Genomic DNA, 18,889 nt, shown 5'->3' with positions numbered 1-18,889 from the left:
AGGGCATATGCCCGGGTTGCAGGCTCAATCCCCAGTGGGGTGTGTGCAGAAGGCAGCCGATCAATGACTCTCTCTCATCACTGATGTTTCTATTTCTCTCTCCCTCTCCCTTCCTCTCTCTGAAATCAATAAAATACTTTTAAAAAAGGAAAAAAAGAAAAGAAAAACTATCCTCCTGTTATAAAGACTAACTACTAATACTTCCCTGAAGTTCATTTATAGAAACAAAACAGGAACTGGAATAATCTGGAAAAACCCCCAGAAAAATACTCAGTTACCTTAGTCACCACTGTGTAAGCCCCTAGAAAGAACTATTAACTTTAAATATTCGAACAGCATCCTGGGAATACAACACATAATAATAATGAGAATAGCTTATGTTTGTTGTAAGGTTCACTACTGGGGAAAAACTGTGCTATGACCTTTAAATGCAATATCTCCACTACTCTGTAGCAAACTCTGAGGTCAATACAGTATAATCTCCCATTTTCCAGATGAGAAAACTGTGGCAGAGAAAAATAAAAGAACTCGATAGGGTCACAAGATAGGCGTGGCAGAATAAGGATTTGGGCCCACAAGGTCTAATTCCCAGAGCTTGCACCCTTAAATCCTGCATAATATTTCATGTCACATCTAAGCTCCAATTACACTTACTCTGCGTCTCCCGTGTATGTGGGTCCATTCAAATCCTCAAAAGAAAGTCAATGTCTCATATTGACTGTGGTGCCCAAAGAAAGGCGTAAACATCTGAATGATACTTAGGCCAAGTAAAACATCTTGCCATTTTAAGCTAAACTGGCTTAAATTGAAATTCCCAGAGGCTGAGCCCCGTTGGTACTATATTTAACTCATGGAGGAGGGAAGTTGGTGCCCTGCTGAGGGTAGACAAAAAAAAAATTTTTTAAATCTGTTTTCTCAAAAGCTTGACAAAAATCTGTGTTTGTGTGTTCATATCTACATTACCCCGTTTGCTCAACAGACATATAGTTAGTTAACAAACACGTAGCTTATATCAAAACAAAACTAGGTTACCTTTTTCAGGGCAATAAGCCCGCTAACACTTTGGGAGCGACTGCGTACCAGGCTCTGAAAACCCTGCGGTCTCACCCCCTTCTGCAGGCCGAGAAGTGACCACTGGCGATTTATACGTAATCCCTTCACCTGGTACACCCCAAACTAATATATTCTTGCATGCCAACTGTAACTTAAGAACTTGAAAACGTTTTTAAAGTTGCAACTCGGCGGGGCGGGGCCGCGCAGCTCCGGCCTCTCTGGGTCGTGTGTGAATCGGCTCCAGCCCGGCGCCGGCCGCGGGCCCGGGCGGCGCACAGCAGCGTCGGCGCTCGGGAGCCCAGCTGACTGGCAGGCGCCCCAGTTTTCCAAGTTTGGTCTTTTCTGTGGGTTCGTGTTTTTTCCGTTCTTAAACCCCAAACCGGTGTGCTGGCTGGCGACCTGGTGGGACGTGGCTCGGTCACACGTCTCTCGGTAAATTCCTGGGATGTAACTTGTTTTCCTGGGCGGGGGGTAGGGCGGCGCTAGACCGGGCGAAGGCTCCGGCGCGGGCGACGCGCGGGGGAGGCCAGGCCCCGGGTCCCTCGGCCGCGCCACCTCGCGCCGGCCCGCTGCCCGCTGCCCGCTGCCCGCTGCCCGCTGCCCGCTGCCCGCTGCCCGCTGCCCGCTGCCCGCTGCCCGGCGGCGCGCGCGCTGTGCGACGGCGGCGGGGACGCGCACGGGCGCGCGCACGGCGGGGTCGGCCGCGGGGACGCGCGCAAGCCCGCAGGCGGCGCAGACGGACGCGCGCAGGGGGCCGCGAGGGCCGCGCGGGCGGCGGTGGCCTCGCCCCCCCCCCCGCGAGAGGGCCTGGCGCGCGGGGCTTCCTCCTTCCGGCGCCGCGGCCGCCTCTTCCCCGGCGGGCGGGCGGGTGGGCGTCGCGGGGCCTGCGGGCGGCGGGCTTCCCGCTCGCGGACGCCGGACGCGCGCCCTCCGCCCCCAGCCCCGAGAGGCGGTGCCGCGCTCCGCCTCAGGGCCGCGGAAGGGCTCCGGCTCCACGCAGGGTGAGCGCGGGACGAGCGGGGGCCGGGTCCCGCGGATGCCCACGCCCCGACCCCCAGGGCGCCCGGGGGGACGGAAAGATCGGGGTGAACGGGCGTTTCTCCGCGAGCAGCATCTCGGTGTGGCTGGCGGCGTGAGGACCTCCCCGGTTGGCGGGGTGAATGGAAGAACCTTCCTCACGTTGATTGTGCGGTGAGGCGGCGCCCTCGCCGCGGGATGCTGGGGCTCGCCGGGATTATGGACGCTCGGTGATCTGTCATTGACTTCTTTCATTCTTGCCTGAGATTTTTTGCGTTTGTAATTGCGGGCGGAAAGAGGAAGAAAATGTTCCGCTCGGGTGCACGGAGCATGCAGGGGAGGGGGACCACGTGCATGCGACCTTTCCTGAAGGCACCGTTTTGGTGGGTGAGCGGGAAGGGGTGGTTGCAAATGCAGGGCTCCTGCCTGCCAGACGGGCTGCAGGGTGCTCTCGGCTCCGGTTTGGCCAGTCCCCGAGGCCTGTCGGAAGCTGAGGCTGAGGCATTGGTTTCTGCACGTCTGGCTGGCGAGATGAACCAGGTTTTCCAAAGCTGTCGTTTTTGTTTTCCACGCCTGCCAAAGGCGCGAGGGGCCGGCGGCGAATGGAAAGCGGCGCGGCCAGGTTCTGGGTAGCTGAGCGGGAGCGCTGACATAAAGGGGTTTTTGTCTGAAATACCCAAAGTCTGGGGCTTTGAGCCATAAAGAGTTGGGTATTGGTCAGTGGGAACTGCCAGGGTGAAATGTCTCAGGCATTTTTAAAATTAGGCAGCTGAGTTTAGCTCCTGCTTGCCGATCTCCAGCCACCTACACTTACTCTTTTCAGTGACTGGGTGAAAGAGAAAAGTCACAGAGAGAGAAACGGGTCTTCTCCCTCTTCCCCCTCAAGGAGAGGGCATAATAGCCCATCTCGGGTTAAAATGGAAAGAAAAATCTTTTCCATCTTTGCTCTTGACCCTGAAGAAAAGAATCTCAAAGAAATACCCGAGAGAAAAATTCTTCCCTTCCCTGGAGTGAAAACTGAAGTGCTTGCAAAACTGAACAAAGAGAGGAAAGAATTAGTGAATATCCTAGGCCATCTGCTGTTACAGAAAGATCAGTTTTCAAATGCTTGAGGTTATACAATGAGAAGGTGGGAGAGAAGCAGAAATGGAAACGGGAGAGAGGTGAAGGCAGGGCCTTAGAGATTGCAGAAGCCAAGAGAGTCTATTTTCTCCTGAAGCGGGTCTGGAAGAATCTGGATTTGAGCACATAAAGCTTAATCTTCTGATCTTTGGGAAATCGCTTTTAATTTTCACATTGAATCCTTAAGAGTCGAGGGAAGCGCAGCTGGACTGTGCTACATGCATCCCAGGCAGCTTGGGTTGTATGTGTGCTAAATGAGTGGTATGTTTATTTTGTCAGATAATTCTGTTAAATCTGTAATCTCTCTAATTCTATGAGTTTGACTTATTTCTAGTTACTTATTTATGATATGACATTTGGCTAGAATTTGCCAGGGTGTTAAAGCTTGGAGAAATGCAAAACCCAGAGAACACCTCGCATTGGAAGATTTGATCATACACAGGAATTCTTTACCCAATATCAAACACATAGAACAAGTATAATAGGATTTGGTTATTTTTGCTACAAAACATGTTTCATTTTCCATACTGCCTTGCAAGGGCAGTCATTTAAACAGCTAGCTCTTTGGGTACATTTAGAAAGCTTGTTCATTTACCAAGAAATCCAAATATTACCCATCTTTATAAGAGACCTGTTGTGCAACATGCACTTGAAAAATCAAAGTGGTTAACTATTTCCCAAGTATAAACAAGTTGTGTTAAGTAAGTTGAGCTTGGCACTTCCAATAGTGCTTACCGGTTTTTTAATTTTCCCATACAGAGACAGGAGGAGGCAAGAACCTCGGGCAAAGCAAGTACTGCAGGGAAATGTGGACCCCAGGCCTCGGAAGGTGCGTGAAGAACGCGAGTTCACTAGTTCCTTGAGACTTGCGCTATTTAGTATTCTTACTGCCTGCTTTCTTGCTCATGTGGAGTTTTAGGAAAATTAAAACTCTTCAGTAGGAGTATGTACACGTATATTTAGCAGAAATGTTTTCTTAAATATAATAATGGCAGCAAGCCTGAGCTGGAGATTAGTTGAGTTTAGTACCTGCTAAGAGAAGTGCCTGACGTGCAGTGAGCCCTACACAGGCATTTGCTTATGATTTGTTTACTATCATTATCCATGAGAATCTGTCTTAACCTCACATCTGTCCTGCGTTAGGACAGATATGATTATAGATGATCGGTCATTCCAAGGTGGTAAATTGTAATGACAACGGCCAAGTAGACAAAGGGAATTTCTGAACTTAGACTGAGAGAAACCCTAACTGTGAATATAAAAATCGTAGTGACCATAATAGAACTTTATATATATTATGAATTCATATGCAGTGTTTCATTTTATGAAGTTATAATTTAATAATTTTATTGATTAGGTAATACGTTTTAGTTCAAATGCAAAGGCATAAAAAAGTTGACTTGTTTGTAGAATGTCCCCCATTGCTCCAGCCCTCAGCTGTCTAGTTTCCCTTCTCCCTGTGAGTCCTCCCAGGGTTACCAGTTCCTTGTGCTGTACTGGATCATTTTCATAGTTTTCTTTAGTGTCTGGATATGTTTTGGAAGAATGTTTTAGAAACTGAACACTAAACATGTGATCCTTCCCCTGGGGTTCGTGTGTGATGGGGGTGGCGACCCAGGAGTTTCCATCTCAGTAAAGGGCCATTGACAGGATTCTTCACAGAGGCATGAGGGACATGGGCCTCCTTGCTGCTCTTGGGACTCTGGGATCCAGACTAAGCTCTTCATGCAGGTGGCTGTATTATTTGTTTCCGCATTCTGTTCTGCCTCTTCTCAGCATCACCCCCTCCTAGAGGTCCTCCCTTGGTCCCTTACTCTGCATTGTTACTGTCAATGGCATTGAGTGCCCTATACATTAATGGCTCTGTTTGTTTATGTCCTGTCTTCCTCTGTTCACACCAAGCACAGTGAGAGTAGGGAGTGTGTATCACCTTACATATCCCCAGGGCCTAGAAAAACTCCTGGCCTGGAATAGGCACTTGGTAAATATTGCTGAATGAATGGCATTTGGAAAAAAGCTGTTTTAAACAGTTAGATGGGCTTATTTACCACAGGCTTTTTCAGAACCTTTAATAAGCAAATGTGCATGGCAGAAGTGGAGCATGGCAGGTGGGAGTCAAGCTCTTCAGCAAAATTCAGAAAGGCTTTGCGGTTTTGGGTGACAACTCAAACACCGGGGAAAAAAGCCGCTGGCAGGAAAGTGATTGGCCAGCTGCGCAAAATGGATTTACAAGCATCATTTTTAAAATGTAGGGGAGGGAGAATTTGTACCAAAAGATGGTAATACAGGCATAGCTCATTTTATTGTGCTTTGCTTTATTGCACTTTATAGATGTTGTTTTTTATAATTTGAAGGCAAGACCCTCCATCAGCAAAAAGATTATGACTCGCTTTATTGTAGCCCTCACTTTATTGAGGTGGTCTGGGACTGATCCCACAATACTCCGAGGTGTACCTGTAGTGCCAAACCCATTGTTAGTAATTACCAGTGTGTAAAATATGTGCTTTCTTTTAGTTTAGAGAGAGAGAGAGAAACAGAATAGTATTTCTTGTATGTTCAGCTATGTTCTTGCTCTCCTACCCCTGCTTTCCCCCTAAGGTCTTAAGGTCCTTAAACACCAGTTTCTCCTTACTGATTTTAAAGAGCCCAACCCTGTGACGTGGCCTTAGATCCTGCCACCTTGACATGTGAAAATCTTCTTTAATGACTGGAAATAGGAAAACTCTGAAGATGGATATGCTGAGTCCTCGGGGTCTGGGGGACCCTGTTCAGAGCAGCACACCATGACCACAGGGGACCTGGGGCACACTCAAGTTTGCCACCATTAGCTGCAAGAGGCACTTGGGGAGTTGCCTCCTTGAACAAAGGAGAGTTAATTACAGAAAATGTCAGGCTTTTTAAAGGCCATTTGTCACCGGGCTTCAAGGAGAACAGCCATTGAGAAGGACTGTTGATTTCAAGCCCAGTCTCTCTGCAGACAGAAATAGTGAGCCTTGTGGGTGTCACCCTTGGATAGGAGGTAAACTCCATGGAGAGCATGTGTGTTCAAAGAAACAATGCAGACAGTGGGGCAGGGTTAAAGGAGCTGGGTGAAGGGAATTTGGAATGCCTTTCTTTTTGTTTAAAAGTCTGGGTCAGCCCTGGCTGGTGTGGCTCAGTGGTTAGAGTGTTGGCCTGCGAATTGAAGGATTGTGGGTTTGATTCCTGGTCAAGGGCATGTACCTGGGTTGCGCGTTCACTCCTTGCCCTGAGTCAGGGCATGTGTGGGAGGCAACCAGTCAATGTGTCTCTCTCACATTGATGTTTCTCTCTCTCTCTCCATCTCTTACCCCCTCTCCCCCCTGCTTCCTCTCTCCCCCTCTGAAAAGCAATACTCATATGACGAAAAAATATGCTTGTGAGGATTAACAACTGCAACAACAAAAAAAAGCTGGGTCAAATTATCATGATTGTCCCAAGGTCAGACCAAACCCTGATTCTACAGTCAGTTACCTATAGTTGGAAGGACTGAAAAAGAGGGTAAATGGGAACAGTGGTGGAGGTCTTTGATTCTAATTAACTTTAAGCCATTTTTTTAGGGCTCTGATATAATTCCAATCATTGATAGACTCTAGTTGGCAGATACTCTTTTGCTACTAACTTTCCTTCTTATAATGGAAAGAAGTGTTATAAAAATGTCTATTATGTTAAAATGCCTAGAATCTGCATTTTAACAAGATTCCCCAGGGGATTCCTTTGGTCATTAAAATTTGAGAGGGGCTGAGGGCCTGGACCATCAGGTCTGTCCTGGCTGCTCATTAGAATCATGGACTGAGCTTTAAAAACCCTCCCAGGATCCATTTCCAGAGATTTGTCTTGTCTTGGCTCAGGTGATCTTGGGGCTCGGGGCATTGCTATATATTTTTAAACCCCCTAGGTGATTCTGCTATACAGCCAGGGCTTGCAACCATTGCCCTAAACATAAACTCAGACACCATTAGGTAGCTGTCTAGATTCAGAATGCATGTGTCACAAAGCAAAAACATGCCATGCCTAAAAACCCAACCCATCATATATTATGGATCTTACTGGTTCATTCTCTGGTTTTAGGGACCTAGATGACGATGTATGATGTGGAACACTTAGCTGGGCTTGCTTTTGCCTGGTAGAATATTCCTGCTCCTTTGATGGAAATGGCCTTGAGACTGAAGAGTGGCTTAGTGGACAGTTGCACTTTACATCTTTGTGTTGCCAGAGAAATGATTTCAAAATTTAAGTTAGATCATGATACTACCACCCCTCTTCTCTTGTAAAGCTCCCTCCGGTGGCTTTCCATTGCTCACAAGGTAGAAACCAAATTCTGTAACAGCTCTGCAAGACCGGGCATTGTCTGATCACATCTGCTTAGGCTCCTCTCTAGCCAAGCTCTGGAAACTCCAGCCATGCGGCCTTCCTTCAGTTACTCGGGGCCCCCCAGCTTGCGCCCTCCTACTTCTGGGCCTGTGTTCCATGCTGTTCCCCTGTCCTGGAGCCCTGCCCCTTCACCTCCTTAGGTAATTGTGCCATCCCCAACCTGTCCACCCAGGTCATGTCCTTTTGTATTGTCCTCTCACAGCGCCACATCCCTCTGCCTCATATCACTTCTTGGGTAGATTCTTTCATGCATGTCGGTCTCTCCATTGGACTGCAGGCTCCATAAGGACATGAACTGGTTTGGACTCAGTATTATGTCCCTGCCCCTGTTCTGTTGGATGGATGAATATACCTTATATGATGACCTTGGTAAATATAATTAGTTTTAGGTTGTGTCCTTTAAAAGTATATGCAGCTGCCTAGCCGGAGTGGCTCAGTTGGTTGAGTGTCATCCTGTGCACTGAAAGATTGCCAGTTCGATTCCTGGTCAGGGCACATGCCCGAGTTGTGGGTTTAATCCCCAATTGGCACATATGGAAGACGATTGATTGATGTTTCTCACATCAGTGTTTCCCTCCCTCCCTTCCTCCCCCCTAGCCCCCACTCCATCTCTCCCTTCCTCTCTCTAAGCATGTCCTTGTATAAGGATTTTAAAAAAAGTATGTGCAGCTGTATGTCTACTCCTGCTTGCCTTTGTATGTTGTAAACTGTAGAGATATGCGACCTGAGGGGAGGGAGTATTTTGAGAGGGACCAGGCATTTGCCTTACTGCTACTGGTTGGCCCATATAGCATGCGACTTAGAGAACAAGTTCCAGTTTACCTAAATTTTTAACCAGCTTACCTTGACAGCGTTTTTGCTTGAGTCTGTGTAAAAATTATGAATTTTCTTGTGATACCATGAGGAAGATAAAAAGCTAAGTGTTTAAAAATTGTGCATCTCCCCATGCTGGGCTTCACCACCGGCTGTATCTGCATAGACAATGAAAGCATCCTTACATAGTGCAGGAGCTCCCTGCAGGTCCCAGGTAAACCCGCCTTTCCACCTACCCCAGTCTGCCCTGCGTTAATCTGGGCAGGGAAGACCACCGTCCGAAGCCCCTGCTGCTGTGTCTATCAGAGGAGTGGTTTCAGATGTAGTAAAAATGTAAGCACCCAGGTAGAGGGGCAGCTCTGGAGACGGAAGGGATTAGGCCCAGCAGGGGCATGCAGGGGCAGCAGCCTTATTTGTGCACTTGATTTCCTATTAAAAGATTCAAGTACAGCAAAGCTATTAGATCTGCGTGTCTATAAACGGGTATTTGTTATATTATCCTCTGTACTTTATGCTTTAAATATTACATCATTTTAAAAACTGAAAAGCAATGAGGACAGAGGTGTGTTTACTAAATATTCAGATACACATTGACTTTGTCGCTTCATACCAATTTTTCCCAGCTAGGAAAGTACTTACCATCATTTCCCCACCTTACAAAGTGGGAAGAAAGCAGCATTTGGTAGAAGTGAGGCAGAAAAAAATTAAACCACAGAAATAAAAACAGTAGGGTCCATCTTCCTAGGTAGCGTTTTCTGTTTTATTGGTTTTTATTATAAAATGGGTTCATGTTTATTGCAAAAATGTTTTTAAAATACAGAACTATACAAAGCAAAAAATAACCACTCATCCTCTCAAGATTTTATTCTGTGTATTACATATATGTGTATGTTTGCATGTATATATAATCACATACATTGACACATGTAATTTTTTAACAAATAGGATGTATTCAGTTCTGCAACTTTTCCTTTTTTGTTTACTGATATATCTTGACACTTTGGATCTGTGTCATTTGCGCCCCTATCGGCATAGAGTTTTATTTAAAATTCAAAAACCTTTTCTTGGACTTCAGCAGGATTTATTAACCTTCCATTCAGTATGTTTTAAGTTGTATGTCTATTCAGAAGCATGTAAGTGCCGTGACTTATAAATTATAATTTTATTTTCAAGTAATACTGAAGCCCTAGTAGCTTATTTTCTAGTCTCAGTTAATGAGTATTAAATATGTAACTGCTCTCATGTGGAGACTGAAGAAATATTTTGAAGTTGAAAGGGGGGCATCATATTTAAAGACTTTAGTTTGGAAGGTGTTGGGTTGAAGGTTGGGCAAGGTGTCTGCTAAAGTGCTTTCAATTCTCCTAAGTGTTCCTAATAAGTTTCTTTTTTTTTTCCAATTTTTTTTACTATTTTATAAATTGAGTTTATTGGGGTGACATTGTTAATAAAATTATATAGGTTTCAGGTATACAATTCGAAATTCATCATCAGTATATTGTATTGTGTGTTTTGGTAAGTCAAGTCAAGACTCCTCCCACCACCATTTATCCCCGCTTTACCTTCTTCTACCCCTCCCACACCCCCTTCCCTCTGGTAATCACCGTATGGTTATCTTGTGTCCAGGAGTCTTTCTGTTTTTTCTTTGCTTAATCCCTTCACCCTTCTCACCCAGCTCCCAACCCCTCCCCTCTTGACAGCTGTCAGTCTGTTCTCTATATCTATGAGATACAGCTGTCAGTCTGTCCTCTGTCTCCACTTTGTTAGTTTATTTTACTATTAGATTTCACATATAAGTGAAATCATATGGTACTTGTCTTTCTCTGACTGGCTTATTTCATTTAGCATAATACACTCCAGGTCCATCCATACTGTCACCAGAGATACACTTTCCTTCTTTCTAATGGCTGAGTAATATCCCTAGGTGTAAATGTCCCACAGCTTTCCTTTTCACTCATCTACTGATGGGCACTTGGGCTGCTTCCAAATCTTGGCCATTGTAAATAATGCTGCAATGAACATAGGGGAGTATATATTCTTTCAAATTAGGTTTCTTTGGATATATTCCCAGAAGTGGAATTGCTGGGTCATAAGGCAGTTCCATTTTTAATTTTTTGAGATAACTCGATACTGCTTTGACAGTGGTTGCACCAGTCTGCATTCCCACCAGCAGTGTGCTAGGGTTCCCATTTCCCCACATCCTCACCAACGCTTGTTTGTTGAATTATTGATGGCAGCCATTCCGACAGGTGTGAGGTAATATCTCATTGTAAGTTTTTTTTGTTGTTTTCCTTTTAATATATCTTTATTGATTTCAGAGAGAGGAAGGGAGAGGGAGAGAGAGAAACATCAGTGATGAGAGAGTCGTCATTGATCGGCTGCCTCCTGACTGCCCCCAACTGGGGATCGAGCCCACAACCCAGGCATGTGCCCTGACCCGGAATCACCTGGACCCTCAGATTCAACATCTGAGCCACGCCTAGCCAGGCATCATTGTGGTTTTAATTTTCATTTCTCTGATAATTAGTCACCATGAGCAACGTTTCATATATCTATTGGATATCCGTATGTCCTCTGGAGAAGTGTCTATTCAGGTCCTTTGCCCATTTCTTAATTGGATTATTATTTTGGTGTTGAGTTTTATAACTTCCATATAAATTTTGGATATTAAGCCCTTATCAGATGTGTCAGTTCTTCCATTCAGTGGGTTGTCTTTTCATTTTGTTGATGATTTCCTTTGCCGCACAAAAACTTTTTAGTCTGATGTAGTCTCATTTGTTTATTTTTTCTTTCGTTTCCCTTGCCCAAGGCAATATATCAGAAAAAATATTGCTATGAGAAATGTTCAAGATTTTACTATGTTTTCTTCTAGGATTATTTCTCCATAATAATAGAGACTAACATTTAAGTCTCTAATCCATTTTGAGTTTATTCTTGTGTATGGTGTAAGAAGGTGGTCTAGCTTTATTTTTTTTTGCAAGTATCTGTCCAATTTTTCCAACACCATTTATTGAATAGACTGGTAAACCCCATCGGATGTTTCTGCCTCCACTGTCAAATATTAATTGACTATAAAGTTGTGGGTTTATTTCTGGGCTCTTTATTATGTTCTATTGATCTGTATTGTATTGATTGCTATGGCCTTATACTATACTTTGATATCAGATAGTGTGATTAGTCCAACTTTTTCTTTCTCAAGATTTCTGTGGCTATTCAGGGTCATTTTTGGTTCCATATAAATTTTTGAAATATTTGTTCTAGTTCTGTGAAATATGCCATTGGTATCTTGATAGGAATTGTGTTGAATCTATAGATTGCTTTGGATAGTATGGGACATTTTAATATTGTTAATTCTTATCCATGAACATGGTATATGCTCCCACTTATTTGTATATTCTTCTATTTCTTTCTTCAGTGATTTATAATTTTCCAAGAACAGGTCTTTTACATCCTTTGTTAAATGTATTCCTAGGTATTTTTTTTTTTAGGCAATTGTAAATGGGTTCGTGTTCTTAGTTTCCCTTTCTGATAGTTTTTTATTGGTCTATACAAATGCAACTGATTTCTACATATTTATTTTGTATCCCGATACTTTACTGAATTCATTGATCAGTTCTAGTAGTTTTTTGGTTGAATCCTTAGGGTTCTCTGTAAACAGTATCATGTCATCTGCAAAAATGACAGTTTTACTTCTTCCTTTCCAATTTGAATGCCTTTTATTTATTCTTCTTGTATGATTGCTGTGACTGGGAATTCCAGTACTATGTTGAATTAGAGTGGTGGAAGCAAACATTCCTGTCTTGTTCCTATTCTTAAGGGCAACGCTTTTAGTTTTTGCCTATTGAGTATGATCTTGACTGTGAGTTTGTCATATATAGTCTTTATTACATTGAAGTATGTATTCTCTATTCTCACTCTTCTGAGAGTTTTTATCATAAATGGGTGATGGATTTTATCCAATGCTTTGTCTGCATCTATTGGTATGATCATGTGGTTTTTATCCTTCATTTTGTTTATGTGATGTATAATGTTTATTGATTTACAGATATTGTACCAACCTAGCATCCCCAGAATAAATCCCACTTGATCATGGTGTATGACCTTTTTAATGTATTTCTGGATCTGGTTTGCTAATGTTTTGTTGAGGATTTTAGAATCTATATTTATGAGGAATATTGGCCTAAATTTTTCTTTCTTTGTAGAGTCTTTATCTGGTTTTGGAATTAGGATAATGCTGGCCTCATAAAATGAGCTTGGGAGTGTTTCCTCCTCTTGACATTTTTGGAATAGTTTGAGAAGGATAGGTTTTAGTTCTTTGAATGTTTGGTAAAATTTACCTGTGAAGCCATCCAGTCTAGGACTTTCATTTGTTGAGAAGTTTTTGTTGTTTTTTTAAATTACTGCTTCAGTTTCACTAGTTGTAATATGGCTATTCAGATTCTCTGATTCTTCCCAATTCAGTTTTGGAAGATTGTACATTTCCACGAATTTATTCATTTCTTCCAGACTGTCCAATTTGTTGGCATATAATCGTTCGTAATATTTTCTTACAATTCTTTGTATTTTTTTGGTGTCAATTGTTACTTCTCTTTCATTTCTGATTTCATTTATTTGGGTCTTCTTTTTTTCTTGGTTGGTCTGGTTAAAGGTTTCTCAGTTGTGTTTATGTTTTCAAAGAACCAGCTCTTGGTTTTATTGATCTTTTGTATTGTTTTTTTTTTTAGACTCTATTTTGTTTATTTCTGCACTGATCCTTCTTATTTCCTTCCCTCTACTCACTTTAAGATTTATTTGTTGTTGTTTTTTCCAGTTCCTTTAAGTGTAAAGTTAGATTGTTTATTTGAGATTTTTCTTGTTTCTTGAGGTAAGCCTGTAATTCTGTGAATTTCCCTTTTATGACTGCCTTTGCTGTGTCCCATAGATTTTGAGTTGTTGTGTACTCATTTTCATTTGTTTCAAGGTATATTTTGGTTTCTTCCTTGATCTCATTGTTAATCCATTCATTGTTTAGTAATGTTATTTAGCCTCCAGTCTTTGTGTGTTTTTCAGTTTTTTCCCTGTGGTTGATTTCTAGTTTCAAACTATTGTGATCAGAGAAGATGCTTGACATGATTCAGAGTTCTTAAATTTATTGAGACTTGTTTTGTGTCCTAATGTGGTTTATCCTAGAAAATATTCTATGTGCACTTGAAAAGAATGTATATTCTGCTGCTTTGGGGTGAAATGCTCTGAAGATATCAGTTAAATCCATCTGGTCTAGTATGTCATTTAAGGCGTCACTTTCCTTGTTGATTTTCTGTCTAGAAGATCTATCCATTGATATCAATGGGGTGTTAAAGCTTTCTACTATGATTGTATTACTGTCAGTCTGCCCTTTTATGTTCATAAAAATTTGCTTTTGAAATTTAGGTGTTCCTGCCCTAGCCACTTTGGCTCAGTAGTTATAGCATTTGGCCCACGGACTGAAGGGTGCCAAATTTGATTCCAACCAAGGGCATGTACCTCAGTTGCAGGCTGGATCCCCAGCCCCAGTCAGGGTGTGTGCAGGAGGCAACCAGTCATTGTGTCTCTCTACATCAATGTTTCTCCCCCCCCCCCCCCCCCACGCTCCTGAAAAGAAATGGAAAAAATGTTCTCAGGTGAGGATTAAAAAAAATAAAATTTAGGTGCTCCTATGTTGGGTACATAAATGTTTACAAGAATTATATCCTCTTGTTGGACTGCTCCTTTTGTCATTATGTAGTGTCCTTTTTTGTCTCTTACTATGGCCTTTGTTTTAAAGTTTATTTTGACAGATATATTGTTGCTACCCCAGCTTTTTTTTCCATTTCCATTTGCATGAAATATCTTTTTCCATCCCTTTACTTTTAGTCTGTGTGTATCTTTCATTCTGAGGTGAGTCTCTTATAGACAGCATGTATATGGGTCTTGCTTTCTTATCCATTCAGCTACCCTGTGTCTTTTGATTGGAGCATTTAAGTCATTTACATTTAAAGTGATTATCAATAGATATGTGTTTATTGCCATTTTATTCTTTTAACTATGTTCTTTTGTGTGTTTTTTCCTCCTTCTTCTACTTCTTAAAGTAGTCCCTTTAACATTTCTCATAATACTGGTTTGATAGTAACAAACTCCTTTAGCTTTTTCTTCTCTGTGAATCTCTTTATTTCTCCTTCAATTTAAAATGATAGCCTTGCTTGGTAAAGTAGTCTTGGTTGTAGGTCCTTTCTTTTCATCCCTTTGAATATTTCATTCCAATCCCTTCTGGCCTGAAATGTTTCTGTTTAGAGATCAACTGAGAGAGTCTTATGGAAGCTCCCTTGTTGGTAACTAACTGCTTTTTTCTTGCTGCTTTTAAGATTCTCTCTTTGTCTTTAACCTTTGCCATTTTAATTATGATATGTCTTTGTTTAGGCCTCTTTTGGTTCATCGTGTTTGGGACTCTCTGTGCTTCCTGGACTTGTATGTCTTTTTCCTTCATCATGTTAGGGAAGTTTTTGGTCATTAGTTCTTCATATAGGTTCTCGATCCCTTGCTCTCTCTTCTCCTTCAGGTACCCCTATGATGCAGATGTTGTTATGCTTCATGTTGTCCCAAAGGTCTCTTAAACTATCCTCTTTTTCATTCTTTTTGCTGCTTTGATTTGGTGTTTTTTTCTACCTTGTCTTCCAAGTCACTGATTAGATCCTCTGCTTCATACAGCTTACTTTTAATTCCTTCCAGTGTATTCTTGATGTCAGATATAGTATTCTTCACTGACACCTCCTTGAGTCTGCCCAGACCTCTATGCCCTGGGCAAGACAGCTGACTCCTCAGCAGGGCCTAAGCTCCACAGGGTGGGGCAAGAGGGAGTTCAGAGAGTAGGGCAGTTGCTTTCCTCCAGGCTGATGCTGCTCGGAGGGGAGTGCTCCATCCAAGAATGATGGCGTCTGCAGTATGGGAGAATGACTCAGCACAGGGATCCTGGTGTCTGTCTACCCAGCTCCCTCCCAGAGTCACTAACCCCAGACTCTCCTCATCTGACTCTAGTCAGCTCCTCCCTCCCTCCACCGAAGCCCAGGGTAAGTCGGTGTGAATGAAAATATGTGTGTTGGCCCTTTAAGAGGGTACCTGTGTCTCCTGTGGAATCCTGTCACTTTCTGACAGACAGAAACCCTGCTGCTTTTCACAGCCAGATATTATGTGGTTGCCTTTTCCTGGCTCTGGTGCTCTGGGCTGGGGAGCCTGGCTTGGCATTGTGACCCCATGCTTCTCAGGGGGAGCATCCTACAGCTGAGACATTGCTCCAGATTCTCAACCACTGTCCATGACAACGGGGCCAGCCCTTTTCACATCTCTACCCTCCTACCAGTCTCGATGTGGCTTCTTCTGTAAATCCTTGGTTGTAAGACTCCTCTTCAGCTAGTCTTCAGTTGGTTATTCAGTTTGATTGCTGTATATTTTAGTTGTAATTTCAGCTTGGTCCTCGGAGGAGGTGATTGTAACTTCCACCTACTCTGCCACCACCTTGACATCCTTCCTAATAAGTTTCGTGGTTGATGTCATCATTCAGCAAATAACGATGGTTGACTCACCATGTGCCTGGCATTGTTCTAGTCCTTGCTTACATTCTACCCGGGAAAGAAGATGGTGAACCAGGGAAAGCATTCAAACTGTAATAGGTGCAGGGAAGGAAGTAAAACCAGGTGTGGTGATGGAGAGAGGCTTTGGGGCAGGCCAGTAGGGTGGTGATGGGCGAGCTGAATCTTCCTCTGCTGTGCAGACCCTTCTGACCTCGAATTCACAGAAGCCCAATGCCTGGGAGGGAGTGCCCCCTCTCTGGCTGCCTGAGTGCATGCTCTGTGGCCTGCCAAGGGACCTCCTGAAGTGCATAGGGGTTGTTACCAGGCCTCAGCCTGTTCAGAGTGGCTGTACTGAAGACACTGGTCAGGATCTATGGCTGTATGCTTTAATTCCCAAGAGAAGGTTTTTGGCAGGGGCTAGAGCTTATGCATGTGAAGCTTTCCAGACCTCCTCAGCAGAGTCCCCATTTGTCCTGGGCACCCTCCCTTCCCAGTTCAGGTGGGTCACGAGGGGTCAAAGGGAGATTGGGAGCCTTGCAGCCTCCTTCTCCCAACCCCGATGCCATGGCTGGGCTTGGAAGGGGACAGGGTGCTTTAGATATCCTAACAAAAGTCACTTTAGAAATTGAACTTTTTTTGAAATAAAATTCCCATCTGAAAGAAAACATTGGAGGATATAAGTTGTAGAGGAACTGGCTTCCTGGGGAGCAGATGTTGTGGTCTTCATTTCATTATCTCCTTACTTTCATCTAGAGGTGAGCTTGGTGGGTGGACTCAAATTATATCCCTTCAAAACTAGTTCCCATTGGAAATTCAAACCATGAAAACCTCCTAAGGGCGAGCCTGATAGAAGGGTGCTCAGAGCCTGAAACCCAGAGATATACAGGTATGAGCAGAGCAAGAAGCTGAGAGTGGGCAGTGTAGGCGCCTGTGTGCTTCCTGCTCTGCAATGGAAGTGTGTCTGCGTGTGTGAGAGGTCCCCTTGTCTGTGTTCAGTGCCCTCAGCATTTAGCAAAGTGTGGATTGCAAGCTCCAGGCCACTCAGCACCATGCCTTTTTCCTCGCTTCTGAATCTTCCTGAGAACTAGTGTGCAGGAGTGGATACCTCTCTCTTCAGGTTGCATGCCACCTGCTGAATTCCTGTCTCCTTTCCCTGTACTCACTCCCCAACCCTCACTGGCCCCTTTGCCTCTGTTAGAAAAGGCCTATAGCTGGGGTTTCCCACTGTGACCGATGAGGACGGACCTCACTGAGTGTCACTGTCTTGGAGGGACAAGTTTAGTGGACTCAGGACTGCAGTACCCTGTGTCCTGGCACAGTGTATGCCTCACTTGTCTTTAGAAGGGAAGGGTTAGTAGCTTGAGTCATCTGGGATGATTTGTCTTTAGAAGGGAAGGGTTAGTAGCCTCAGTTGCCTGGGAAGGCCTTTCCTTTCTTTTCTCCTTGGGGCAGACCACCCTGGCACATTAATTTCTACCCACCACCCTTAGAAGGGTATATGTTGATTAAATTGGAAAAGGTGCTGAGACGTCAACCAGTTTATGTTCGTAGAGGGTCTGCCCCAGGATAGGTGAGTGCTGGTACATTATGTACATTTTCTCATTTAATCTCCATGACCACCCTGCAAGGAAGGCCTGATCTCAGATGGGAAATCAAGGCCCAGAGAGGTCAAGTCTCTTGCTAAGTCGCAGAGCCAGTGAGTGGCGGAACCATCCAGGTCTTTGCCTTGTGCAGTGCTGCCTCAGAGGATGACAGAGGAGAAGGGAACTTGGCTTGGACAGGCCAGCTGGCTTCCAGCCAGTGGAGAGGAACTGGCATTCCCCTTGTTGGGTAGTGTTGCTGTATAAAATATAGGACACCGAGTTAAATTTGAAATTCAGAGGATAGCAAATAGTTTTTTAGTATAAGTATGTCCCATGCAATATTTGGGACATAGTTATACTAAAAAGGTTATTTGTTGTTCCTCTGAAATTGAGACTTAATTGGGTATCTTACGTTTTTATTTGTTTCATCTGTTTAATTTGGTCCCCTACTTGGGACCCCAGGAAACACACTGGGCCTAATGTATGGGCAGTTAAGGATGACAGGTGATGCACAAGCCACCCTGGAAAGGCTGCATGTTAGGTGGTGAGCTTTCCGCTGTGGGACGTGTTCAGGTAAGGCCAGGTAACCACTTGGTGGAGGGCATTTGGGTTTCAGATGCCTGGTTCCAGTGAGAGTCTAGGAAATAAACATTTTGAGACAAGGAGGAGAGTTGATCCCCTGGGTCCTCACTGAGCTCTGTCCCATCTCGAGTTCAAAAGCTCTCTGAAGCCATTTGCCATCAGCACATGCTGAGAGGACCAGTTCTCCCTGCTGGCCGGGAGTGATGGATGGCCTCAGCCATCTGGTAGAAACCAGCCCAGCCAGCATGGTCTCTTTAAGGCGTTTGGTTTGGCTTGTTCCTTTAAGGGGTTTGGTTTGGCTTGAAGAAGCACTGTGTTAAAGGTGAAATGAAACGCATTTTTGTCTCTCTTGCCGAGAACTGACTGTGACTTCCTGGTTCTTTATATGTCTCCTGCAGCACCATGCGACTTGTGTGACCTGCATCTCTCCCGGGCAGTGAAAGCATGAAAAACACCCAGCCCCCAGTTTCTGCACAGGCCCCTGCAGGCAAGTGAATGGAGAAGGAGAAGTTTCTATGTTCGTTTCTTCTGTGTACAGATTCTCTAGGTTTGGCAACATCTCCTCAGCAAGTCAGGGTTGTAAACAGCCTGCCTGTAATTGCCCAGATGGCCCCTGCCCTCTGCGAAGGTCTAGCCCTTGGCAGGACTTCTCTTGTCCACCTGCCTCCAGGCCCTGGCTGGTGCTGGGTAAGAGAAACATTTTGATCCATGAAGTGCTGGGTATGTGCAAGGAGGTGCATTGATGGCCATCTTGAACCCCAAAGCAAC

General features: G+C 44.2%; 1 protein-coding gene across 7 annotated transcripts in view; it reads left to right on the top strand.

Moving 5' to 3' along the window:
* Positions 1 to 1,403: 1,403 nt before the first annotated feature.
* The window catches only part of CHST10 (carbohydrate sulfotransferase 10), a 32,664-nt gene continuing 15,178 nt past the window's right edge, over positions 1,404 to 18,889 (top strand). The window contains exons 1-4 of one of the 7 annotated variants that reach the window (XM_087823694.1): positions 1,954 to 2,054; positions 3,952 to 4,021; positions 15,278 to 15,455; positions 18,520 to 18,608. In XM_087823694.1, coding sequence (XP_087679820.1) covers positions 18,566 to 18,608 — 43 coding nt within the window. In that variant the 5' untranslated portion in view covers positions 1,954 to 2,054; positions 3,952 to 4,021; positions 15,278 to 15,455; positions 18,520 to 18,565. Of the gene's footprint in view, positions 1,486 to 1,953; positions 2,055 to 2,129; positions 2,301 to 3,951; positions 4,022 to 14,005; positions 15,456 to 17,899; positions 18,609 to 18,889 lie in introns of those variants that run through there. The other 6 variants (XM_016209658.2, XM_016209657.2, XM_016209656.2 and 3 more) reach the window with 6 other exon arrangements.

Source organism: Miniopterus natalensis, chromosome 13 (genome assembly GCF_054644295.1).
Source record: "Miniopterus natalensis isolate mMinNat1 chromosome 13, mMinNat1.hap1, whole genome shotgun sequence".
Classification (NCBI taxonomy): domain Eukaryota; kingdom Metazoa; phylum Chordata; class Mammalia; order Chiroptera; family Miniopteridae; genus Miniopterus; species Miniopterus natalensis.
The sequence above is the reverse complement of the archived record's forward strand: the minus strand, read 5'-3'. Positions and strand labels throughout refer to the sequence as shown.